At 41.0% G+C, this 27,882-nt stretch overlaps 1 protein-coding gene across 1 annotated transcript in view; it reads left to right on the top strand.

Annotated features, from left to right (window-relative positions):
- clec16a (C-type lectin domain containing 16A) overlaps positions 1–27,882 on the top strand; it is a 269,823-nt gene that overhangs the window by 219,220 nt on the left and 22,721 nt on the right. The window contains exon 24 of the mRNA XM_043711087.1: positions 23,406–23,561. Within this exon, the coding sequence (XP_043567022.1) occupies positions 23,406–23,561 (156 nt within the window). The remainder of the gene's footprint in view (positions 1–23,405; positions 23,562–27,882) is intronic.

Below are 27,882 nucleotides of genomic sequence, written 5' to 3'. Positions count from 1 at the left end.
GAGGAATTGGGAATAGGGGATGGCATTTTTGCAGGAGGTAGGGTGGGAAGAGGTGTAATCCAGGTAGCTGTGGGAGTTGGTGGGTTTGTAGAAGATGTCAGTGTCAAGTCGGTCGTCACTGATGGAGATGGAGAGGTCCAGGAAGGGGAGTTGTCATTAATGGAGATGGTGAGGTTCAGGAAGGGGAGGGAGGTGTCTGAGATGGTCCAGGTAAATTTAAGGTCAGGGTGGAATGTGTTGGTGAAGTTGATGAATTGCTCAACCTCCTCGCGGGAGCACGAGGTGGCGCCAATGCAGTCATCAATGTAGCGGAGGAAGAGGTGGGGAGTGGTGCCGGTGTAATTACGGAGTGGTGTACGGAGTGGAATCTGTGCCTCAATTTCTCTAGTCATCCAGCATTCCCTACATCTACCAGCCTTGCTGTTCACCCTAATAGAACATACTGTCTGTGAACTCTCATTATCTCATTCTTAAAGGCCTCCCACTTCCCAACCTTCCCTTTACCTGTGAATAGCTTCCCCCAGACAACTTTTGAAAGTTCCTGTCAAACTTAGCCTCATTCCAGTTTAGAACTTTAACTTTTTGATCAGTTCTTATTCTTTTCCATAACTATTTAAAGCTAATAGAATTATGATCACTTGCCCCAAAGTGTCCCTCACTGTCACCTCAGTCACTCATGCTGCCTTACCTATGAACAGGGCATTAAGTGTTGCCTCTTCTCTAGTAGGTGCATCCACATATTGAATAAGAAACCTTTCTTATACAAATTTAACAAATCCATCCCCATCCATGCCCTTAACACCGACAGTCCAGTCTATGTTTGAAATGTTAAAATCCTCTACCATTAAAACCCTATTATTCTTACGGATGTCTGCCATCTGCTTAGATAGTTGCTTCTTAAATTCCCACTGACTATTTCCTACCAATTCCTTGCCAATTTAACTGCTCTTTAGTAACACCAGCAAATTTGTCATTCACATTTTAAATGTTTCACTGCTTTCCTGGCCTCCTATTTATTCCAATTCTTTACTTGACCTGTACTTGGGTCTTGAGCATGTCTCCTAAGCCCCATTTCCATGATACTCCTATCATCCCTTCCCTGCGCACTGTTGTCCCTCCTAGTATTCCCAGATACCTTTCTCCTGCTTCCAGATCCCACAAGCTATCAAACACATCCTCAGTTGTCCAAAACTCAAGTATTGCCAATAAAGGAGGCATGATGTCAAAGTTGTTCATCTTGCACTCCTCAGGATGGATTCATAAGAATGCCAAATCTCAGAGTGAACAACACATATCCAATCTTGCCATATTTTCACACTTGATTCACCATTGCACAGGTCTTTAAGGGCCTGGGAAAGTTGAGCCCATGGTGTCAACGCTTTCTAAACAATCTGAGATAAATTTGTTGCTTTTGTAATTCTTAAGATTTATAGTCAGGATTACAGAATGGCACATTTATATTTGCTGGAAGCTATCTGTATCTTTTAAACGAACGATCACTGCTCCGGTTTCCATCACCACTCCGTTCCTAAAGCTGCTTTTAGGCCTCCGATCCACTCCGTTTCCAGACTGAGTGAGTATAATGTGAGACATGTGCAAGATTCTGCTTCGGAAGAAAGTGAAAAAGAAGCAAGTTATTTAAATGGTGAGGGATTGCAGACTGATGTAGGTGCCCTAGTAGATGATTTGCAAGAGATTAACCTGTAATGTACAGCAAGTAATTAGGAAAGCTAATAAATATTATCATTTATTGCAAGAGGAATTGAATACAAAAGAGACAGGGTACCAGGAAGACCATGTTTGGAGTGCTGTGTACAGTATTAGTTGCCTTATTCAAAGAGGGATGTAAATGAGTTGGAATCAATTCTGAGAAGGTTTGCTAGACACTAATTCATGTAAAAGGCTTGTTGACTTTGAGGAAAGGTTGGATAGGCTGGGCTTGTAACTGCAGCAGATACAACAGAGTAAGAGGTGACTTGATTGAAATGTATAAAGTTCTGAGGGGGTCTTAACAGGGTATGTATGGAATGGATCTAGAACCAGAGTCACTGTTCAACTTTTGCTAGTCACGTGTCCCATTTAAAACCGAAATTCGGCAAGAAAAGAAGTTTCCAGCGATTTATAACTCTTCGGAACTCTGTAAAGAACGTGGTAGAAGCAGAGTCTCAATAGTTTTAAAGCCAAGGTGGGTAGATTCTTGGTAAGTAAGAGCATGAAAGGTTATTAGGGTAGGTGAGAATATGAATTAGTGGTTACATTCAGTCCTGATTTTGTTAAATGGCAGAGCAGCTTTCAGGGGCCAAATGGCCTAATCCTGCTCTTTGTTTGTATGCTAAACCAGTCTTTCCCTAACTGTCTTTTTCACCAGTTAAGTCATTCAGTCACCATTTAACCAGAACTCAGTTGCCTCCTTATTGAAGCAGAAACCAAAAATACTTGCTACAATTTGGGCTCTTCTCAGATTCTACCTTTTCCCTATGTACTCATACACCAGCACCAGTCACCACTCAACAGCACACTTGCCTCCATTCCCAAACTACTACCTGCTTACTCTCAGATGGCAATGCATTCCCCATTCTCACACCATCTCTGCCTGAAACAGAAATGGAAAAAGAATGTGTTATGTCGCTACACTCATCAGGGAGGGAGACGCAGCAGAAGTGAGTCAGAATCAACAATACAACTTAAATGTAAATATAGCAGTGTAGAAGCAATAAGAAATGTGCATCACAGTTATATGGAATCAACAAATGGTTGAAAGCAACCAAAGAGTTAGGGTGAAAAAGATTTGGAGCCACATAGAGACAGAAGAGGTTTTGATTTGTTCATAAGCAGTGACTGAAAATCATCTGTTTTGTGAAGTCCACTATGTTGTAATGTTTATCTCTTAGAACACACATCCTACAAAGAACCATGTGCAATTCTGTGAAATATTTGCACAGTAATTTGTTTAAAAAATAATCATTCCAAGTTGTAACCTGTTCTTGGGAAGTAGTTTGCATATTAAGTCACCAGATTCATTTAAGAATGATGTAAGGCACTCAGCCATTGCAATTTCTCAGTAATAGAAGGGTGGATGGTCATTGCATTTGGTTATGACTTCTATTTATGTTCATCAAAAGTTGAAGAAATTTCCCTTTTGTTTAAACTGCCAAAAAGGAAAACCAGTTATCAAGTCCATATTCAATTTTGGAAATAGTTGAGGAATTTTGATCACAACTCAAAAGATCAAAAATCATTCACTCGCCCTGTTAAAATCAAAAACAAAAATTCCTTTCCCTTCATGAGGTACATGCAGGTATGACAAAACTTGTCATTTGTTCTGGAAACTGACAGTACTTGCAGTAGGTCCAAACACAATCAAGACAGCCTAAAAGTGGAACAGCTGCAGACTTCTTTTTTCCTAAAAAAAAGCAAAGTACTCTGGGTGCATCAGACCAGAATTAAAAACAAAAGACTGGAGAAACTCAAGAATTCTGACAGCATATGTGGAGGAAGAAACAGACTTGCTGTTTTAAGTCCAATATGACTCCTCTTCAGAGGGTCACAACTGAACTTGAACCTTTAATGCTAACGTTACCCTCGTGACCAATGTTTCTAGGGTACTTTTGAGAGCCCAAACCTCCCCTGCCCTATTCTTCTAAATTCCAGTGAATATTGTGATCTAACTGATCTGGTCTGTCTTCATTTGTGAGACCTGTCATCCAAGGAATCAGTCTGGGTGCGCCTCTATTACACTCAAGCCATAGCCAAAAACAACTTTCTTCAGGTAAGAAAGCGAAAGCTGCACTCAATAATCCAGGTGTGGTCTCAACAAAAGAACTGTACAGTTGCAGCAAGCCATCCCTGCTTGTGTAGGCGAATTCCGTTGCTCTGGAGGCCAACATATTATTGCTACCTTCACTGCCTGTTGCACCTCCATGCTTACTTTTGGCAACTGATGTCCGAGGACACCCAGGCCTTATTGCACCTCCCCTTTTCCCAACCTATTGCCATTCAGATGATAATCTGCCTTCCTGTGTTTGCTACCAAAGTGGATGTCCCTGGGATTCTTGATTGCTATTACAGTGACATAACTACCATTCCACTGCCTCCCCCTTACTACCAATGCATTCACCATCTCTGCAGTTTTAAAATGCTGCATGCAAAGCATCAGGTCCAGAAGATTTATTGACCTTTAGCCTCATTAGTTTCCCTAGTGGCATTTGAGTCAAAGTGTAGCACTGGAAAAACACAGTTGATCAGGCAGCATCTGAAGAGCAGGAGAGTCGACATTTCGGGTGTAAGCCCTTCTATAAGTGGCACAGTGGCTCAGTATTTAGCACTGCTGCCTCACAGCGCCAGGGACCCAGGTTCAATTCCAACTTCAGGTGACTGTCTGTGTGGAGTTTGCACAGTTCAGTGTATAGTTCAGAATGTATAGGTATATGGATTATGAACAATACGTACAGATAATGGGGTATGAATGAAGATTAAACATAACTGGTCTTAGACGGTGTTTACAGTGGAACATCAAGGCTTACAGCTATTTTAAACCTTTATGTAATGGCTTTCTCTCTGGGATAAATAGCAGGTCTTTTACACCTCCCAACATAAATCCGCAGTTAGATGAACAAATAATTGAAGCGTCATTTGCTATCTCTGGTGTCAAGCTACTAGGAACATGAAAGGGGTTGGTCTATAATTAACTGCAGTTTCCAAATACAGCCATAGACCGATCATCATAAATAACATAACATATATCATTGCATCAAAAAAACAGTTAATTTGCAAAAACCAAATCGAACAGATGAATTCACACTTCCCAGACAGTTCCCATATTCGCCTTCCTAAGGCATCCATGCTATCTTTAACAAAGAAATAAGATTGTTGTTTTTGTTGGAACAAGTACAATATTGCAAAGTGACTTTATGAAAAGAAAAAAAACAGTTATGCATTTATTACCATCAACAGTTGGCAGACTTCTCAATGTTTTTCTCCTGGGATACAACATTTTGTCCTTTGGCAACTGGACAAGCTTCAGTTTGATGTCTTGCCTGGAACGCAGTACTTCCGTCAGTACTGCATTTTCATGTCAGTCGTGAGTTTAGGTCTGCAATGATGCTTGACTTCTCACTGTTCTGACTCAAGATCACAGAGCTATCCAGCATGACACTTGGCAGTGTTGCACCTCTTTAGTTTGCCCTCCACTCTGTTCCCGTTTCATTTAGTGTAATGACAGACAAAATTGAGTACATTCTGAGCACATTCTGAGTAGCATTGGATCAAAAAGTAACAAAGCTTTAATAAAAGTTAGAAACATTAGTAAACCATTTTAAAGAGAGGCTGTTTCATTGATGGGGGTACATTGCTGTTAGAACACTTGCATAATCAAAAGAGTCCCTATAAACTTCGGTAGATCAAGTGAGATCTAGCAATTCCGATACTGAATTGAGTATGAGTATTAAAAAGATAAAACGATGTTAGAAGGGTTACATTAGAAGTAGTTAATTTACAAGGACGTTGCCAGGGTTGGAGGGTTTGAGCTTTAGGGGGAGGTTGAATAGGCTGGGGCTGTTTTCCCTGGAATGTGGAAGCTGAAGGGTGACCTTATAGCGGTTTATAGAATCATGAGGGGCATGAATAGCGTGAATAGTCAAGGTCTTTTCCCCAGGTAGTGGAGTCCAAAACTAGAGGGCACAAGTTATGTTGAGAGGGGCAAGATTTAAAAGGCACCTAAGGGACAACATTTTCACACTGACGATGTTGCGAATATGGAATGAATTGCCAGAGGAAGTGGCGGAGGCTGGTCCAATTCAACGTTTAAAGGGCACCTGGATGGGTATATAAATAGAGAGGGTTTAGAGGGATATGGGGCATACACTGGTAAATGCGACTAGATATCTGGTTGGCAGGGATGAGTTGGACCAAAGTGTCTGTTTCTGTGTTGTACATCTCAATGATTCTATAGTGAAGATTGAAGTGAATGGTATCAGACTGGAATAAATAGATAAATTTACTTATGGCAAATGATAATGGAAAACGGCAGGTGTGATGCTGAAGTTGGAAGAAAGCTTTTGTAAAGATGAAGGATATGTTAACAACAAGGAAACTCAAGCTTGTAACAAAGGAAATAAGATGCTAGAATCCATTTATCCATTTCTCTGTATGTGTTGGATACATGAGCTTATCCTGTATGTACAAACAAGTGCCAACAGCTGAGGCAGATGGTCTCATTGGAAGTAGGAAGGGATCATTTAAGTTTGTACAGTCGTGATGTTTTTCACAATGTGAATGTTCTTTGATTTCTTGGTATTCAGTTAGAAGGGAAAAACTGGGACAGAGAAAGAAATGTTGAGTGGCTTCAGCTCTGGATACCAAATGAGACACTTAATCTCTGTTTTAAGCGTGCAGAATCCTATGATAGTCTGAATGACTTTTTAAAAAAATCTATCATGCCTTTGCTGGCTCTTTGAATAACTTGGCACACTTTCCTCATTCCTGAAGAAGGGCTCATGCCCGAAACGTCGATTCTCCTGCTCCTTGGATGCTGCCTGACCTGCGCTTTTCCAGCAACACATTTTCAGCTCTTTGAATAACTTACCCAATTAGCCATTTTCCTCTTTCTCCATGGATCTGTAAGTTAGCTTTTGGCTGATGATTATTTTAATTATTAGCTAACTTGCTGATTATCCCTAGTGCCACTTTCAAGGTTAACAAAATTTAGTCAAACCTTAACTGTGCAGTACCTTTTAAAAAGAACAAAGGCAGCAAATATTCTAACCAATGCAAATACACTTCTGCACACAAATTAAAAATACTATCTGCTGTGATCATCAATAAAATCAAAAATTAGCAATGCAGTGGAGGAATTGCCACCAAACTGAAAATCTAGTCAAAATAAATAGATAAGCAGTAATAGAGGATGCATTACTGATTGGGGAATTCTTTGAAATCCAGTGCTGAGGCATAAGATGCAGGATCTCTTTACAAGCGTTTTTTTTTATTTCACCGCATTAAATGCGATAATTCAGAACTGAACTGCATCTCATAAGCAGTTATTTCCCTATACGTATGAAGCAAAAATACCAAAGTACATTTTGACAGTTCTAATAACTGCGCAAATTCAGATATAGCACACACATGACTGACTGACTACTTGAAAGTCATTGTCAGAAGTTAAAGGGGAAGTCTCACTGTCGATGTTGATGTATTTAAAGAAGAAACTAGTCACAAATAATGGTTATTTTTATTTTCTCTGTCAATTTTTTGAATTCTGTGTAAAAGGTGATAATTTTTATGTGAAGACCATGTTGCTGAGATTACAGAATATGATTGTGCTGTGGAATCATGTCAATGCCTATTCGCAAATTTTTTAAAAATCACTCCTCAGTTTAAAATAAAGACACTAAGTTAAACACGCAAGTATCTAATGCATTGCCCTCCCCAAACGTCAAGGTACCAGTAAATAATACGCAAATGCACAGGGATAATTGCGTCATTTGGATAAGGCCAACATTTATTAATTAATGTGTTTTAAGGGAGGGGATGAGGCTCTTGCCCATCAGTTGAAGAGTTGGCTAGAGCCCCATGTTAACCCATAAAGGGAAGCATTCCGAATGAAGTGCCACTCAGAAGTGCATTTGGGTAGCATCATCCCATGGGGAAGCGGTGGCTACTGCTGAGCAACACATCGCTGAGTCCTAATTATCGTCACTGGATCTCTGGTGACTGATGGGTATGGTGTTTTGCAGCAGGGACAAGGCGAGGGTACTCTGATGAGGTGCTAAGCATTTTCCGAATGATGGAGACCTTATGAACGCAGTGCAGTTTGTCTGCTAATGAGGCTCGTAAATGGACATTGATTGTTTTAGGAGCTGCTCAGGAGTCTTTCATGAATTTGACCAGTGGAGCTGGGAAGTGGACAATGTCCCCACTTGCCTTCCTCCTTTTGATTTAATGCCACCGTTTCCATCAAACATACCACAAGGAAGGGGGTTAAATTCTGTATGTTCAGATGGTTAAAAGCTTCAAATGCACATGTGTGGAGGTGATGGTCCAGCGGTATTATCATGAGACTGTTAATCAGAGACTCAGCTAATGTCCTGGGGACAGGGGTTTGAAACCCAGCATGGCAGATGGCAGAATATGTCATTCAGTGAAAGTACATGGAATTAAAAGTCTACTGTCAATGGTCATGAAAACCTAGCTGGCTCACTAAATGTCCTTCAGGGTAGGAAATCTGCCATCCTCACCTGGTCTGGCCTACATGTGACTCCAGACCCACAGCAAACCCCTCAGTTGTATCATTTGCAACAAAGTCTCAACAAATAAATCATTTAGCATAGACTTAGGCACTAGAAATGATAGCAAAAACAACCCTGTTGATTGTACAAATTCTTCCTTAAGACCATTTGGGATCTTGTGCCAAAACTGGGAGAGCTGTCTCATAGACAGTCATATTCAGGGTTCATACCTTACTGTCAATGTCCCAGCACTACCATCAGCATCCCTGGATATAATCCTGTCCCACTGAAGGACAGACCCAGCTGAGGTGGTGGCGCAGTGAGATACAATCGGGAAGGGTTTGTTGTGGAAATCTTCAGTGTTGATTGCAGACTCCATGAAGCCTGTTGGCATCAGATTAAACATGGGCAAGGAAAACTCTTGCTGATGACCTTGTATCATCCTCCCTCAACTGATAAGTCAGTACTCTTGCATGTTAAACAACACTTGGAGGAAGCACTGAGGGTAACAAGGGTGCAGAATGTACTCTGGGTGGGGGATTTCAATGTCCATCACCACAAGTGTCTCAGCAGTGGCATTACTGATCAAGCTGATCGGGTCCGAAAGGGCACAGCTGCTAGAGTGGGTCTGCAGCAGGTGATGAAAGAAAAACATATTTGGACTCATCTTTACCGATCTACCAGCTGCAGATGTATCTGTCCATGACAGTACATGACCACTGCAGAGACCACGTCCCTTGTTCACACTCAGAATACTCTCCATCGTGTTGTGTGACACTGTCGCCATGCTAAATGGGACAGACTTCAATCAGGTCTAGCAACTCAAAGCTGCATCTCTGCAGGAGCTCGTCAAGGTAATGTCCGAGACCCAAACATCTTCAGCTGCTTCATCACTGACCTTATCTCCGTCATATGATCAGAATTGAGGATATTCGCCAACGATTGCACAATGTTCAGCACTATTCACGACTCCTCAGATACTGAATGAGTCCATATTCAAATGCAACAATATCCAGGCTTAGGCTGACTAGTGACGGGGTAATATTTGTGCCACACAAATGCCAGGCAATGGCCATCACCAAAACAGACAATCTAATCACAGCCCCTTGACATTCATTGGATCACTGAATCACCCACTATCAACATCCTGGGGGTTATCATTGATCAGAAACTCAACTGGATATATATATATATAAAGAACAGGTCAGAGCCTATTCAGTGAATAACTCATCACCTGACTTTTCAAAGTCTGTCCACCATCTACAAGGCACAACTCGGGAATATGATGGAATGCTCCCATTTGCCTCGATGAGAGCAGCTCCAACAACACTCAAGAAGTTGGACACCATCCAGGACAAAGCAGCCCATTTCATTATTTACGCATCCACAAACATTCACTCCTTCCACCACCGATGCTCAGTAGCAGCTGTGTGTACTGTCAACAGGATGGTTTGGGATTACGATCGGCATGGATTTTTTTTGGATCAAATTCTCTGTAAGATGCACTGCAAAAATTCACCAAAAGTTCTTGGACATTGCCTAACCCAAGGCAAGGGCAGCAAATACCTGGTAACACCACCATCTACAAATTCCCCTCCAAACCACTCACCATGTTGACATGGAAATATATCGGCTGTTCATTACTGTCGCTGGTTCAAAATCCTGGATTTCTCTCCTTGAGGGTATTTTGGGCCAACCCACAGCACATTGACTGCAGCGTTTCAAGAAAACAGCTCAGTACCACTTTCTCAAGGGCAGCTAGGGACGGGCTAGCGACACCCCATAAGACCATAAGAAATAGGAGTGGAAGTAAGGCCATTTGGCCCATCGAGTCCACTCTGTCATTCAATCATGGCTGATGGGCATTTCAACGCCACTTACCCGACTCTCCCCATATCCCTTAATTCCTTGCAAGATTAAGAATTTATCAATCTCTGCCTTGAAGACATTTAGTGTCCCGGCTTCCACTGCAGTCCGTGGCAGTGAATTCCACAGGCCCACCACTCTCTGGCTGAAGAAATGTCTCCTCATTTCCGTTCTAAATTGACCCCCTCTAATTCTAAGGCTGTGCCCACAAGTCCTAGTCTCCCTGCCTGACGGAAATTTCCCAGCATTCGCCCTTTCTATGCCATGCATTATCTTGTAAATTTCTAATAGATCTCCTCTCAACCTTCTGAACTCTAACAGATACAATCCCAAGATCCTCAGCAGTTCATCATATAGGCCTATCATTCCAGGGATCATCTGTGTGAATCTCCGCTGGACACACTCCAGTGCCAGTATGTCCTTTCTGAGTCACATCCCACAAGTGGATGAAAATATCATAGTTCTTGATGTGTGACTAACCAAAATGGGGAATCTTCACTTGTAAAGGCACAGAATGCAGCAAGAGACTTCAGAAACAGGCAGGTTTAAAATTGGGAGTGCTGGAGAAAGTTCCTGAACCTGATACCACTCATCCACCCAAGCCTGTAAGCATCACCAAAGTCTGCAGGTCATGCAGTGGGCTAATCACCTGTGTCAGAACCTACCAACTTGACTGAAGGCATGTTTTCCTCCACCAAAATATGAAAAGTAATCCCTAGTCCTTGGTCACTAACTTTTGATAAATTAGATTTTTTTATTTGTTACAAACTCCATTTGTTATGGCATTGACAACAAGTGCAATTGATTCTGAAAGCAAACAGAAAATTCAGAGAACCAGTGACCTATCTTGACAATCATGCTGTCATAAAAGTTTGAGCTAATATTAGATAAGCAAGCCACATTTGTTCAGGTTAGTCTGCAATTTGTTCTGAGCTAGTAGATTTTGGCTTGGGTGCTCGCAAAAATGCAATAATTGACCTTAGTATCTCCGTTATGAAGAGCAGGATCAACAAGAGTCACTTCCCAAGACACATGTGGAGGCCATTTGACCCACATATCTAAACTTAGGGATCTTGGACTAAGCCCCACTCTGTCCAACTGGATCCTCAGTTTCCTGACCCACAGGCCACAATCAGTGAAGACTGGGGACAATATTTCATCTTCACTAACACTCAACCCCCTGCGTATTCAGCCCCCTACTGTACTTTCTGTATACCTACAACTACGTCACCAAATACCAGTTTAATGCCATTTATACGTTCGCTGATGCCACCACTATAGTTGGTCGAATTTCACATGGCAACAAAACCGACTACAGATGGAAGGTGGAAGACCTGGAAAAGTGGTGCACTGAGACAACCTAGCTCTCGATGATGGCAAAACCAAGGAGCTCATTACTGACTTCCAGCAGGATGTTACTCATTGACTCCCTACACATTAACAGCACAGAGGTGGAATGAGTAGAGAATGTCAAGCTTCTGGGAGTGGTCATTCACAACAAGCTTTCTTGGACTCTTCATGAGGACGTACTGGTTACAAAGGCCCAACAACGTCTCTTCTTCCTCAGGCATCTGAGGAAATTTGGCATGACGGTGAGTACCCTTGCCAACGTTTATAGGTGCTCCATCGAGAGCATTCTGTCTGGATGTATGGTATGGTAACTGTACCATTCAAGGTCAGAGACGGTTACAGAGAGTGGTGAACTCAGCCCAGGCAATCTCAAAGGCCAACCTCCCATCTATAGAGTCTAGGTTAGAGTTGTGCTGGAAAAGCACAGCCAGTCAGGCAGCATCCGAGGAGCAGGAAAATTGACATTTCGGGCCTAGTTCCATCTATAGACTCCATCTACCAGGACTGCTGTCAAGAAAAGGTCGCTAGCATTCTCAAAGATTCATCCCACCCTGGCAATATTTTTCTACAATCTCTACCATCGGAGAGAAGGTACAGAAGCCTGAATACATGCACCAGCCGGTTTTGAAACCGTTTCTACCCTACTATTGTTAGAATACTGAATTGACTCTCAAACTCTTAACATTCGCCTGTACCTGTGTTTTTGTTTTTGCCGCTGTTTACCTTCTTATTTACTTATCTGTGCTACCTAACTCTGTGATCTGCCTGTATTGCTCGCAAGGCAAAGCTTTTCACTGTGCCTCGGTACACATGACAATAAATTCAGTTCAATTCAATTCAATATCTATGCTGGCTGTTTGAAAGAGTAGTTCCCATACTTGCCTTTTATACATAACTAAGTTCCTTACTCCTAAATATCTGACTTATTCCCTTTTTAAAATTATTTATGGAATTTGCTTCCACCAGCTTTTAGGCAGAGTGTTCAAAATCCCATTGTGTAAAAAGGATCCAGATTTTTTTGTTAATGGTGGTGAATCAATAGTCATTCAACTCTGACAGTTTATCCGTTTGCTTTATTATTTGATGTTAATCTACAAGTAATTGCATCATCAAATTCCCCTTTCTCCTCAGTAAATGAAACAATAAATTGCTGATACTACTACATTCAGCTGAGGAAAACATAATGCTGTGGAATTTCCCTTGTATGTATTGTAAGGGCGATTACGTAGCAACAGAACACAAGACACTTTGTGAGTGCGTAGTTATTTTAACCAATGCTCTAACATTTTCTGTCCTTCAAAACAGTTGAGACATTTTTTTTTGAAGACCAGTTGGACAGGAAAGGTGTCAATGCCGTTTACAAGTGAAGTCCATCTTTTGATGTTTATGTATTACTACTTTATTACTCCATAAATATCTTTGATCCATTTTTTAAAAAAATGTATTCATTTGAGGGATGTAGGCATCACTGCCTGGTCAGCAGTTATTGCCCATCCTAGTCCTCCTTGAGAGGGTAGTGGTGAGCTGCCTCCTTGACCCATTGCATTCCACCTGCTGTGGGCTAACCCACAATGCCATTAGGGAGGGAATTCCAGGATTTTGAGCAATCAACAGTGAAGGAATAGTGATGTAATTCTGAGTCAGGAGGGTGAGTAGCTTGGAGGGGAATTGAAGGTAATGGTGTTCCCATGTATCTGCTGTCTTTGTCCTTGAAGATGGAAGTGGTCGTGGGTTTGGAAGGTGCTGTCTATTGACGAGATAAAAAGGAGATGCCAATTTTTGAAAGAAAGCTGTCAAAGTGATCCTATAATCTGTGTTTGTCTTCTTATCAACTTAGGGAAAAAAAAGCATTCCTCTATGTAAGAAAAAATAAGATACAACATATGCTGGAAATCTGAAATAAAAACAGAACATGGTGGAAAATTTTTGCAGCATCTGTGGAAAGAGAAATCAAATAAATGTTCCAGATCCAACATAATCCTTCAGAGTACGAACTCTGCTTCCCTCCCCGCAGTTATTGCCAGATCGACTGTATTCTTTGGTTTGTTTCATTCTCATGATGGTATAAGTCAGTTTTTTTTTGCTTATATCAAACTAGCATCATTTCATAGAGTCAGAGAAATACAGCACAGAAACAGACCTTTCAGTACAACTTGTCCATGCTGACCAGATATCCTAAATTAACTTAGTCCCATTTGCCAGTGTTTATTCCATATCCCTCTACACCCTTCTTATTCATATACCCATCCAGATACAATTACAACATTTAAAAGGTATGAGCCTCCACCACCACCTCTGCCAGCTCATTCCATACACGCACCACCCTCTGCGTCAAAATTGACTTTTGTGTCTGTTCTATAACTTGCCCCTCTCAAGTTAAACTTCTACCTTCTAGTTTTCAACTCCAATACCCCTGGAAAACAGCTTGTCTGAAGAAGGGCCTGTGCCCGAAACGTCGAATCTCCTGTTCCCTGGATGCTGCCTGACCTGCTGTGCTGTTCCAGCAATAAAGTTTCAACTTTGATCTCCAGCATCTGCAGACCTCACTTTCTCCTCGAAGCTTGTCTGTTTACCCTATCCATGCCCCTCATGATTTTATAAGCCTCTATACGGTTACCCCTCAGCCTCCAACACTCCAGGGAAAATAGCCCCAGCCTCTCCCGATAGCTCAAATCCTCCAATCCTTCATTTGTAATTTCATTAATCACTAATTTTGGTCCTTAGCTGCAATTTTTATCACAATTCACCAGATAAAGTACTTCAGTTAAATCAAGTGTTTGATTTGAGTTAAGATGTTAACGAGGAAAAAGTTAGATATGCTACATGACTCAAAGTTTGAGATGGCTTTAGCTTATGAAATTACCCATGCCAAGAAGAAACACTTACTGGACAGTGATCAAAGGATGTTTGGCGAAATCAATAAAGAAGATGGTTGGTGAGGTGGGCCTGAGATATCAGAATGGAGAGAGAGAGAGAGCCAGTTGAATAGATTTTAGGGAGTGAGTTCTTGGAGGGGAACTCTCCAGCAATCATGTTTTGTAATTGCATAGGTTTGGGTAGCATGCGAGGTTGAGACTGGGTTGTGTAGCTATCTCTCTCATGATGCAGTATGAAAGCCTTCCTCCATTCTTATTCATTCATTGGCCTAGAGAGTAGGAACTGTCTAGTAACTTCAATGTAACTATTACTAAAGAAGTGCTGCTGTAGAAAAAAAAACAGAAATTGCTGGAGAAACTCAGTAGGTCTGGCAACATCTATGGCGAGAAAACAAAAGTTTATGTTTCGAGTCCAGTGGCCTTTTTCCAGAACTGGCAGTGTTGTTGCAGATTCCACTTGATAGATCACAACTACTTCTAGCAACAGTCTATAACCTGTGAAACGTCTTGCATTTGTTTCAGCGGTCATTCATGCCATTTAATCAATTCAGCAGCAATGACATCAAATTATCACACTACAATTTGGGACTATTTTAAACTGGTCCCTGATGCCAATTTGCCGCCACATTTATAGTGCAACACCACTTCGATAATGGAGACAAGTGAGAGAGAATGTCAGCAAATTTGGCAGCATCTGTGGAGAGAGGAACACTGTTAACGGTTGAGTCCAGTAGGATTTCTTCAGAACCGGAAGGACCTGGAAAATGTTTTTTATGCTGTACACAGCAATCAAAGGGAGAAGGAAATGGAAGAGATTGAATGTAGCTGGAGCAATAAATAAAGGCAATGATAATGGTGCTGATAGAGAGATTGATATGTAAAATAGTTGTAAATGTGATTTTGGAGAAAATTTGTACCTCTGGTTGTGGACTAGGTTGTAAGTTTGCTCACTGAGTTAGTAAATTTGTTCTCGGGCATTTTGTCACCATGCTAGGTAACATCATCAGTGAGCCTCCGATGAAGCAGTGGTGTTCTGTCCCACTTGCTATTTGTGTGTCTTGGTTTGTTGTGGTGGGTGATAGCACTTCGGTTCTGTTTCTGAGAGGTTGGTAAATGAGGTCCAAATCGATATGTTTGTTTACTGAATTCCGGTTTGAAAACCAGTCCTCCAGGAATTCCTGTGCATGTCTTTGTTTTGTCTGTCCCAGTCGAACTGGTGTCTTCGTATGTGTATGGATACTATTGATAGTTGGTCATGTCTTTTGTTAGTGCTAGTTAGTGCTCATGTATCCTGCTGGCTAGTTTCCTGTCCAATGTAATGTTTGTTGTAGTCCTTGCAGGGTATTTTGTATATGACGTTTCTTCTGCTGATTGGTACAGGGTCCTTTAAATTCGTCAGGAACTGTTTCAGTGTCGTGGTAGGTTTTGGCCTACGATGATGCCTAGGGGCCAGAGTAGTCTGGTCGTTGTCTCTGAGATGTCTTTGATGTATGGCAGGGCGGCTAAAGTGTCTGGGCATGTTGTGTCTTCCTGTTTAAGTCTGTTGTGTAAGAATTGGGGTCTGTGGTTATTGGGTGCCTGTTGTTCCTGAGTACATTGTACAGGTGTTTTTCCTCAGTTTCTCTTAGTTCCTAGGTACTGCAGTGTGTTGTGGCTCATTTAGGTAATGCAGCTCCATTTGTGGGTGTTGGGATGGTTGCTCCTGTAATTGAGTATCTGGTCCATATATATAGCTTTGCTGTCTGCGGCTTTCCATTGGATTTTCATTCTACTGTGACATCTAGGAAGAGGAGTTTGTTATTGTTCTCTTCCTCCTTGGTGAACTTTATACCAGAAGGAACCGAACAGACAGACAGTAGCACCAACACTAAGTAAAAAGAAAGAAGGGAACATCCTCAACACACTGGAAAGGAAACCCCTGCAAGTTCTCAGAAAAGACAGAAATATCATAATCCTACCAGCAGACAATGCATGCATGACTGTCATCCTGAACAGAACACAATATATTGAAAAAGCAAACACACTACTCGCAAATACCGATACCTACCAGAGGCGGCGATGGACCTGACTCCACAGCTAGAAAACCGCATTTCAGTAGCCCTGAGGAAACTTCACAAGACAGGTGAAGTCAACAAGACAGACCTTCAAAGAATGAAACTGATGGATCCAACATGCCCCATTTCTATAGACTGCCAAAGGAACACAAACAAGGGCCACTGCCCCCTTCCCCCCCCCCGCACCCCCAGCCAGCCCCAAGACCCATAGTCTCACTTCTCAGCACTCCAACATACAGACTAGCAAAGGAACTTCATCATAAACTGAAATACCTGTGAGAAGACTCCCGCCACTTTAACCATTGCATCCAGGAATTCCTTTAACATCATCAAAGACTCCAAGGCAGAGGACGACAAGGTCATGGTCTCCTTCGATGTGACAGCCCTGTTCACATCAATAAATATCACTCTGGTCAAAGAAACACTGGCCTCACTACTAGATGAACCAAGGACACAGACACCTGACAGCACCAACTCCATCAGCAAGGACAACATCCTCAAACTAGTAGACTTGTGTCTCACAACCCACTTCATTTTCAATGACAGCATCTACAAACAAGTCAATGGGACATCCATGGGATCACCAATATCAGGATTTTTAGCAGAAGCAATGATGCAGAGATTAGAACTAACAGCCCTTCCCATGATCCAGCCCGGGCTGGAAACGCATCAAATTAGAAGAAACCCACAAACCTATAAACAACATCCTTACCAATATAAAGTTCACCAAAGAGGAAGACATCACAGTAGAACGAAGAGCCAATGGAGAGCTGCAGACCAGCGTCTCCAGGAAAACTACACACACTGACCAGATGCTCAACTACAGATGCAACCATCCGAACACCCACAAATGGAGCTGCATCAGGGCGTTATTCCAATGAGCCACAATACTCTGCAGCACCCAGGAAATACGAGAAACTGAGGAAAAACATCTGTATGGCGTATTCAGGAACAACGGGTACCCAACAAGCACCGTCCCCTGATTTCCTGCATAACAGACCCAGAAACTCTGGCTGCCCTCTCATACATCAGAGATGACAACCAGACTACTCTAACCCCTAGGCATCATGGTGTCCCACAAACCTACCACCACACTGAATCAGCTGCTGATGAATTTAAAGGAGCCCATACCAACAACCAGCAGAACAATCATCATATACAAAATACCTTGCAAGGACTGCAACCAACATTACATTGGACAGACAGGCAGGAAACTAGCCTGATACATGAACACCAACTAGCCACCAAAAGACATAACCAAAAATCACTCTTATCCAGACACACAGATGAAGAGGGACACCAATTTGACTGGGTGAAAGTGAGGGCTGCGGATGCTGGAGATCAGAGTTGCAAGTGTGGTGCTGGAAAAACATTGCAGGTCAGGCAGTATCTGAGGAGCAGGAGAATTGATGTTTCTGGCAAAAGCCCTTCATCAGAAAATGTTTGACTGGAACATGCATCCATCCTGGGACAGGCTAAACAAAGACATGCGCAGGAATTCCTGTAGCCTGGCATTCAAACCAGAATTCCATTTACCAACCTCTCAGAAACGGAACTGGAAATGATATCACTCAGCACAACAGACCAAGACACACAATTAACAAGCAGGACAGAACACCAGTGCTTCATCGGAGGCTCACTGATGTTACTGAGCATGATGACAAAACGCCTGGGAACAAATCTACCAACTCGGAGAGCAAACTTACAACCTGATAGTTGTAAATATTCACTGTGAAGAGGAGAAAATTGTGTGCTAAGTTGACAGCAAAGTCAACATGACACGAAGAAGACACAGCTGGAGGGATGTAAGAAAAAGGGAGTATGGAGGTCATACACTGAAGTTGTAGGCCTTAGAAACGAGCATCTGCGATTACGATGTCGATATTTTACAATCTGATACCATACCGTCAAGACAGTTTTATATCTCACCCTATCTGTGTTAAAATTCATACAATGAGTAGATTTCAATGTTTCATCACTGAAAGTACAAATCTGCGTTGGCTCAGTGACATTCCATGTGACTGATCTCAAAACGGCACTGCTGCAGACAGGTCACTTATAAACATGAGTGTACAATTCAATGAGTCTCTGATAGAGTATCTCTGGAATGCCTTTGAAATTTTATCAGAAATACAATTCATTTCCTTGTAACCTTCCTACTACATGTACCTTTTACCTTCTGCATTCCTAATCCCTATGTTTACTCTGGAAGGAATTGTGGAGGTTAATAGCATCTTAAAAAACAACAAAATTACCATCTATCTTGATGGAACTACAAAGCAGCTGTGATGAAAGCTTTAACTTGTTCACTTTATTAACATCATCTCCATTGGAAATGTACCCCTAAAACTAATTAATGGTTTGAACAAGGTTAATTCTCCTATTCCCATTAATGGTATCACTTCTAACAGCTATTTAACAAAGTGGTGAAATGAGGTAGACTTTTAATAAATTGATTGATATACTTTCACTCGTCCCCTGATAATACAGCAAGAATTAGCGTTAACGATTTTTGTCTGATGGTTCAGCCAATGGTTTCCATTGGTTTTGGCAGTTGGGACTTGTAGCAGTGTTTTACAAATTACTTCTAATTGCTTTGTGGCTACATTTTGTTAAAATGAAATTGGTTCCAACATTTTGTATGTTGCTATTAGTCATTATTCATTACTAAAAGCTAAGGTGACAGTATTTATGTGTGCGTGATTTGAGTATACTGCAATAGATTGAATAAATTGAAATATATTGAAATGTTCTTCAAATCACTTGGGCTGAATTTACAATAGAAATTGCTTGAGACAGTTAGAATTCCTGGAAAGGAAAAACAGCAAAGTGATATCTTGGATCCAGACTTCTCTTTATGCTATCCAAATGTCAACTTCTCCATTTTGCTCAAATGTTGGCTGAACTATTAAATGTTTTAACATTTCCTACTTTTGTTTGAAGTTACTAACTTCTGCATTTTTTTTGATTGCTTGACTTGACCATTGGCAGTCTGTAACAGACTTAACAAGTACAGGATCCTTCCTAACATGGACTGCAGCTTGAAACAGGACATGAAAACACTTGCAATGGAATGTATTACCACTGTCCAAATTAGATTACACTGAATTTTTACAATGGGGGCTCCCATCTGCTCAAGTAAATAATTAACCCCTTCTGCATCACATGTCAGTTAATAGCAGAATGGATATTATTCAGAATCTTTAGTCTTGCTAGCTCCTCCAAATGTCTGCTAATTTCTATATCCTAGTCCTGCAGTGTTGGAAAGTACAATAGTCATTTTCAAAAGCATTTGCAGCACTTTTGCTTCATTCCTGAAGCACAATAATTGTTTCTTTTCCTTCACTTTTCAAACTATTTTAGGCAAATAACATCTTCTGTCATTCATGCAAAGCTATTAGATTATGACAGAATGGGACACAAGTGCCCCATCAAATCGAGTGAGAGAACTGGGCCAGAATACAACTGACAAGTTGATGTAGTATGTAAAGATCCAGGAACCACAAGAAGAGTACTTGGAAGACTGCATGATTCTTGTTCCAATTTAATCCAAACCTTTCAATCCAAATTCCAAGAAAGCCGATTCTGTTGGAAAAGACTTGGAGTTTTTAACTGGTAGAAGGTTATATTTTCCAAATACTTTTTGGAATAAAAATAACATTATTGCAATTTTAGAGAAGATTTGTAGCTCTGGTTGTGGATCAGGTTGTAAGTTTGCTCGCGAGCTGATAGGTTTGTTCTCAGACGTTTTGTCGCCATGCTAGGTAACAACATCAGTGAGCCTCCGATGAAGCACTGGTGTTCTGTCCCACTTGCCATTTATATGCCTTGGTCTGTTGCGGTGGGTGATATCACTTCTGGTTCTTTTTCTGAGAGGTTGGTTGGGAAATGGGGTCCAAATCGATATGTTTGTTAATGGAAAAGAATGCCTAGCCACCCTGCCATTCATTATAGATATCTATGAGATGATGACCAGACTACTCTGGCCCCTAGGCATCATGGTAGCCCACAAACTTACACTAAGCAGCACGTGATGAACTTAAAGGACCCCCCCGTACCAATAACCAGCAAAACGATTGTCATATACAAAATATCCTGCAAGGACTGCAACAAACATTACATTGGGCCGACGGGCAGGAAACTAGCCACCAGGATACATAGGCACCAACTAGCCACCAAAAGACATGACTAACTATCACGAGTATCCATACACACAGACAAAGAGGACACCAGTTTGACTGGGATAATACATCCTTCCTGGGACAGACGAAACAAAGACACGCGCAGGAATTCCTAGAGGCCTGGCATTTGAACCGGAACTCCATTAACAAACATATCGATTTGGACGCCATTTCCCAACCTCTCAGAAACAGAACTGGAAATGATATCACCCACCACAACAGACCAAGACACACAAATAGCAAGCGGGACAGAACACCAGCACTTTATCAGAGGCTCAATGATGATGTTACCTAGCATGGTAATGAAACGTCTGACTTAACAGTTCAGCGAGCAAATTTGCAGCGTTATAGTGTTATTATTGCAAGCTTCCTAAGCTAAATTCATAAATTAACAAGTCATCGGGACTTCAAAGAGCAAGCTTCTGTGGCACCCAGCGATAGTGACTGAACTGAAAAAATGACATCTAAATATTTCTGAAACAGTTTTCAATATTAGGGTCAAAACAACAGTTCAAGACTGTCTTCTCTGCAGACATATGTGATTTTAGGATTCTAGTTATGATCTAAATCCAGTTCCTGCCACCAAAATTCTTGGATGAAGGGAATCGAATTGATCACAGCTTTTAGCTTTTCAGCAATACCAGTATGCGTCTGTATCTTATTCCAGATTTAATTGTGCTTCCATGCCACACTTTCCACTTAAAAAAGATAAAGGGATGGTCTCGGCTTCAGCAGCGTCCAAGGTAACAGAAGCCAAATACTGTGGGTGCTGAAAGTTTGCAGTGAATAAAACAAATGCTGGAATTGCTGAGCAAATCTGACCGTATCTATGGAGCGTTTATAGGGCTGACATTTCAGTTCTGTGGCTTTTTGTTAGATATTTTTGACACATTCTTTTGAAGGATTCTACTGAAATAATTTGCATATTTTTAGTAAGCATTAATGTCTTGACCGAACAGCACAGGACAGTAAACACTTTTCTGTACAGCTGTAAAGCTGATCTGACCTACGCATATCTTGGTGTATGTGGATGTTAAATGAAGGATCAATGATTTACTGTAGATGTAATGATTGTACTTCCAAAGAAAAGCTCCCCCTGCATATACAGAGCTCTTGTCTGTCTTAGCTAGGACATTTGACACTGTCCAAAGTGTGCATGAGAATTAATTTCTTAAAGGACTGTATTCAGCAACTTTGTGTTATCTCTGTGGATGACTGACATTTGATTATAAATGTTGCAATTTTTATTTAAAACCTTGAGTCTGCGGTAAATAATCTTGCATTGGTTCGTGTACAGGCCAGATTTTTTTCAAACCTAGATTTGCCACATTCGGTTATTAAGTCATCAACTTTGGATTAAATTAGAAACCTTTTTAGTCTATCGTGACATTACCACCTCCTTCAGGGAGCAGTTTTTTTTTAAGTCTCAGTATTATTTTAACACATTTTGATTTCTTGATAAGATCTCTCTGAAGGTCACCACCTGCAGGTTGGGCTCAAATAGGTTAAAGCTGTTCCAGTCCAAAAAGCTGACTCAAGAAAACTCTAGTCACTTTCAATGTTTTGAAATTCCCTTTTATATTTTGAATTCTGTATGTGCTTAAGAAATGTGTGAATCTGAAGCTTCTTGTCCAACATGAGAGGAGACCTTGTTGAAAGTTGTAAGATTTCTTGGGGGGTTTGCAAGGTAGAGAGTTTGCCTCTTGTGGGAGAATCTAGGACCAGAGGGCAAAATCTCCAAATGAGGGGTTGCATGTTTGAGACCAAGATGAGGAGGAATTTCTACTCTGAGGGAAGTAAATCTGTAGAATTCTTTACCGCAGTGGATTGTTGAGGCTGGGTCGTTAAGTATATGAAATTTAAGGCTTAGGTAGACAGACTTTTAATCAGTGAGTGAATCAAGGACTGGGGGCGGGGGGAGAGCAGGAAAGTAGAGTTGAGGATTATCAGATCAGCCATGATCTTATTGAGTGCCGTACTTCTGCTCCCACATCTTATTGTCTCACTTTCTATGCAATGAGATATGATAGAAATCTATGGTAATGTTGCAAGTGAAGATGATCCAGATAAAGAATTTTTTACCTATATGACCTATGAACTAGACCAAAATGGTGATCCTAATTTATACAATTACCCCTGTAAAGGACCAACGTAGTCCTTGAATTCTCATCCACTCTTCCCATCCACTCTTCCCAATGTGGCTGAAACCGTTCTGCAGTTCAGATTAGAGTGGTGCTGGAAAAGCACAGCAGGTCAGGCAGCATCTAAGGAGCAGGAAAATCAACGTTCCGGGCAAAAGCCCATCATCAGGATTCCTGATGAAGGGCTTTTGCCAGAAACGTTGATTTTCCTGCTTCTCGGATGCTGCCTGACCTGCTGTGTTTTTCCAGCACCACTCTAATCTAGACTCTGGTTTCCAGCATCTGTAGTCCTTGTTTTTACCTCGTTCTGCAGTTTAGTCAGTCTACAGTGAAGTCAGAGACATGTTGGAAAAATGCCTGAGTTCTGGTTAGGAGATTCCTCAGGTCATCTACATATGTAACAGTTAGATTGCAAGGTATTGTCATGTTACAGTATTTGAATAATACAGATCACACAAAATTCACTGAAGCAGGCTGCTATTCTTGTATTCAAATAATTTCCGATGGAAAGAAATTCTATAACGATGGCAGTCCTTCTAAATTAAATTGCAAAAGGTTAGATAACGTAGACTAAAAGATTTAGTTATGATTAGCAGAAGCAATAATAAAGATTTCTGAGAATGTAGGAATCTTATTCCTTGAATTGTTTAGCTTGAAAGTATTCAAAGGGTCTGGCTTGTAAAAGGAAACTTTTTCTTTAACTGCTTTCTAGGGTTTGCAGTGGCACAGCACATAAACCAGCAGAGTCCCTCTCCAGCATCGTCCCCTTCCCCACCCTCTAGTGGCACCATCACAACAAGCACAGGCTGCAGCGATACCATCACTACCAGCGCAGCTTCCACTCCCTCAGCAACTCAGAGCCCCACAGGTAATTGTGTTGCATATTTCAAATCATTAACAAATTGACTTAGTTAATGCATTAAAAAATTGTAAAACGATCCAGAAACTGCCTTTTATCCTGAGAAGATGATTATCAAATTCTAATCTCAAAGTCTTTTTACCCCCAGTAGCTCATCTTATTTGGTATTCAGACTACATTCACGAGGACGTGTAAGGAAATTTGCTCTCAAAAATTGAGTTCATTTCTGTCTCCTTGTGAAACATTAGCAAGCTATCTAACAAAAGATTGTGATTATATTTTGTAATACTGCATGTTATATCAAACGTCTGTAGAAATCAAAATGAATATCTTGGAGGGGGCATGTCTTTACTAATATTTTAAGGTGTTCTTTTTTCAAAAAAAAACTCAAGTTATTTGAGCACTGGGTAACCCTGTAAAAGTGATGATGCAAAGTTTAACAAAAGGAAAGCCATGAAAATATCAGTTACGTAGAATATGGATTTTTAATAATGCAGTTGTATTCACTCCTCATAGTAGATTTGAGTGACCTGTGCAATAGTAACATTTCTGTCTGCAGCAAGATTCCTCCGTTCCAGTAAATAATTTGACAAAGTAGCAACTTAAAACGATGATCACAATGTACTGAATGCTTTGTGTAGCAAAAGATGCTAACACAATAAACCCATCTACACCTCATTCTGCCGTTCAATGTTAAAGCGATCTGACTCTAAGAAATAGTGTGTTTTATCAATAATTGTTTAGATGACAATAGGACAACTGTTAAATCTGTGTACATAGATCCGTGTAATCTTTCTTCCAGGTTTAAGATTAAAATGACAGGGTGTCATTGTGCTATGTTGTGGAATCTGAACAAATCAGTTTCTGTGAACCATAACTTTTCTTTCCTTCATGCAGCTTCCCCCAGTTCAGAACATCTCATGGCACTCACCTCAACCTGCCAATGTAGTTTGATAATTCATTATTGGGGTGGAGAGATAGGAAGGAAGTTTAAGTGATTAGCCTGCTTTGCTTCATCACAGGTGAAGAATATTTGGCCTTCCCTGGACATGTTATTACAGTTCTACAGTATGATTATGTCTTGTAAATAAGAAGCACATGATCTACATCCTATCTCCATGTGACATGTGCGAGGTTTATTGCAGTACTCCCAATGTGTTGCCCAGTTTATCCTCAAATAGCAATGATAACACTGTGCTTTTAAGGCAGCAATTATGTTTTTCTCATAAACCTTTTTGTTTCCTATCTGGTTAACTTACTTCAGTGAAGACTATCATTGTGGTGTTGCTGTTGCACCACAGATAAAATGATAGTAAGTGGCTTAATCTAAGGAAAAACTTCATCCTATCCAAAAATTAACATGCATTTACTCTGCCATAATCTTTGATTACGGTGCTGATAGTAACATATCTGACGTAATTCTGATTTATTTTATGCCATCAGTAAACGTTTTACTATTTGACAAGTATTATGTGAATCTTGAGTGTTACAAATCCAATGCACAGTCCTTCAGCTTTTTCTTTTAACTCCCTCATTCTTTTTGACCAATTTTCTCCACTTTCTCTACTCCAGAAGATACTTGCTCCTTGCTTATTATTCTTGCAACATCAGATTTTCATTGTATCTCACTTAGTGGATCTGTGTGTGTGAAACTGGACAATCAGTGCCAAAAAGATAAAGAGACTGCGCAAGTCATCAGATTAGATTAGATTAGATTAGATGCCCTACAGTGCGGAAACAGGCCCTTCAGCCCAACCAGTCCACGCCAACCCTCCGAAGAGTAACTCACCCAGACCCATTTCCCTCTGACTAATGCACCTAGCACTATGGGCAATTTAGCATGGCCAATTCACCTGACCTGCCCATCCATGGACTGTGGGAGGAAACCTGAACACCTGGGGGAAACCCATGCAGACACTGGGAGAATGTGCAAACTCCATGCAGTCATCCGAGGCTGGAATCAAACCTGGGACCCTGGTGCTGTGAGGCAACAGCAGGAGGAGACCATTCGGCCTCGCAAGCCTGCTCTGCCATTCGGTAGGATTATGGCTGATCCGACATTTCTCACATCCACTTTCTTACCCTTTTCCTCAACCTAGTACTGATCAAGAATCTATCTATCTCAGCCTTAAATATAAACAAGGACTCTACACCCATAGCTCTCTGTGTCAAGGAGTTCCAAACATTCTCAATCCTCAGAAGAAATTCCTTCTCATTTTGGTCTTAAAATGGCGTCCCTTTATTCTAAGACTATGCTGTCTGGTCCTAGACTCTCCCCATGGGAGAAAACATCCTCGCTGCGTTTACCCTGTCAAACTCCACAAGAGTCCGATATGTTTCATCACCTCTCGTTCTTCTAAATTCGACTGAGTAGAATCCAAGCCTGTTTTAACCTTTGTTTCACACCTGAGTACTTCAAGTATAAACTTGTGGCTCATAATCACGACTGGTTTTCTTCCCAATGAATTCAAACATTCTGAAGCTATTGTAGCCATTGAAATGTTGCGCAAGTTGCAAGCAAGTAAAAAAGCACTTCACACTTTCCTGGATTTTATTGTTCAGCTATACACATTCTTAAACATGTATTTATCTTTGATCAATTTTTGTTTATAAATCTCCTTCTAACAAAGTAAAATGGCAAGAGGTGCTTTACAGGAATGCTATCAATTTAAATTTGGCGTCAAGGTGCATAAGGACATTTTTGGATAGATGCCCAATAACTTGGCAGAAAGTTCGTTTCAAGAAAAGAAATGAATACTGAGAGCTATAGGAATGTAGTTCCTTGGGACCTAGGCAGCTGTCAGCAGTGGGACAATGGAAATCCAAGGTGCAGTAAAGACTAGAATCAAGAGATTGCAGAGTTCCCCACAGGTTGTAGGATTTTAATAATATATGCAAGTTTTAACAAGCCACTGTAAGAAATTGATTGTAGAAAAGGTGATAAAAGTTGAAAAACAAGACATGTTTCTGTCTTGTGTGTCTGAAGCAGAATGTTTTTCCAAATATGTGTCCATAACAGACGTTGCAGTGCTTTCGAATGCATTAACTGTTAATACAGCTGAAAGAAGACCCGTATGACTGACTTGACAAGAATGAGTTTATCAGATTATCACACTGTACGCTTGCAGAAGCTCTGATCATTTTGCTATATGTTTTACAAGAGAATATTTTATGATTTATTTCCGGCCGATAAACACTCAGCAGACAGGTTTGTAATTTTTGAACAAAAGATTCAACATGACTGTTCAATGGCAACAATATTGATCTAATGGGTCTGAAATATTAATAATGTATTGATTTATGTTCTTTGGCTGCTGTTTGTTAACACTAGAAAGGAGACAAAGGTTTCCAGGGATATTCGTGTCAATATTCATGAGGGCCTGTTTTTGCAAATATTGAAACATCTTGATTCATCCATTACGTGTACATCCAGAAACACTAGCCTCCTTCCATCTCCCCCAGTTTAATCCCCAGTGAAGGACTTTTCCACAAATTGTCATTTAAATCCAATTCAGTTCCTCAGTAATATCTGCAGCTTTTTATAACTTAACTTAATCTGAGTTTATTCATTTTTAAAAATAGTAATTTCCAATTTGGAACTTGGCTCAATTCAGATGAAGTTTAATTTGCGATTAACCTCAGACCTGTAAAACTCTGACACATTTATTTTGCAATGATCAATCTCCTTACCATTGGAGATCTTTCAAGAGTCACTGGAGTCAGGAAAGGTCCCGGATGATTGGAAGATGGCTGTTGTAACCCCCTTGTTCAAGAAAGGATCAAGGCAAAAGATGGAAAATTATAGGCCAATCAGCTTAACCTCGGTTGTTGGTAAAATTCTAGAATCCATCATTAAGGATGAGGTTTCTAAATTCTTGGAAGAGCAGAGTCTGATTAGAACAAGTCAACATGGATTTAGTAAAGGGAGGTCATGCCTGACAAACCTGTTGGAATTTTTTGAAGAGGTAACAAGTAGGTTAGACCAGGGAAACCCAGTGGATGTGGTCTATCTAGACTTTCAAAAGGCCTTTGATAAGGTGCCACACGGGAGGCTGCTGAGCAAGGTGAGGGCCCATGGTGTTCGAGGTGAGCTGCTGGGATGGATTGAGGATTGGCTGTCTAACAGAAGGCAGAGAGTTGGGATAAAAGGTTCTTTTTCAGAATCGCAGCCGGTGACGAGCGGTGTCCCGCAGGGTCCGGTGCTGGGGCCACAGCTGTTCGCATTATATATTAACGATTTGGATGAGGGAACCGGGGGCATTCTAGCGAAGTTTGCCAATGATACGAAGTTAGGTGGACAGGCAGGTAATACTGAGGAAGTGGGGAGGCT

The sequence above is a fragment of the Chiloscyllium plagiosum genome, chromosome 21 (genome assembly GCF_004010195.1).
Source record: "Chiloscyllium plagiosum isolate BGI_BamShark_2017 chromosome 21, ASM401019v2, whole genome shotgun sequence".
NCBI lineage: Eukaryota > Metazoa > Chordata > Chondrichthyes > Orectolobiformes > Hemiscylliidae > Chiloscyllium > Chiloscyllium plagiosum.
Note: the sequence above shows the minus strand (reverse complement) of the source record. Positions and strands in the feature narration are given on the sequence as shown.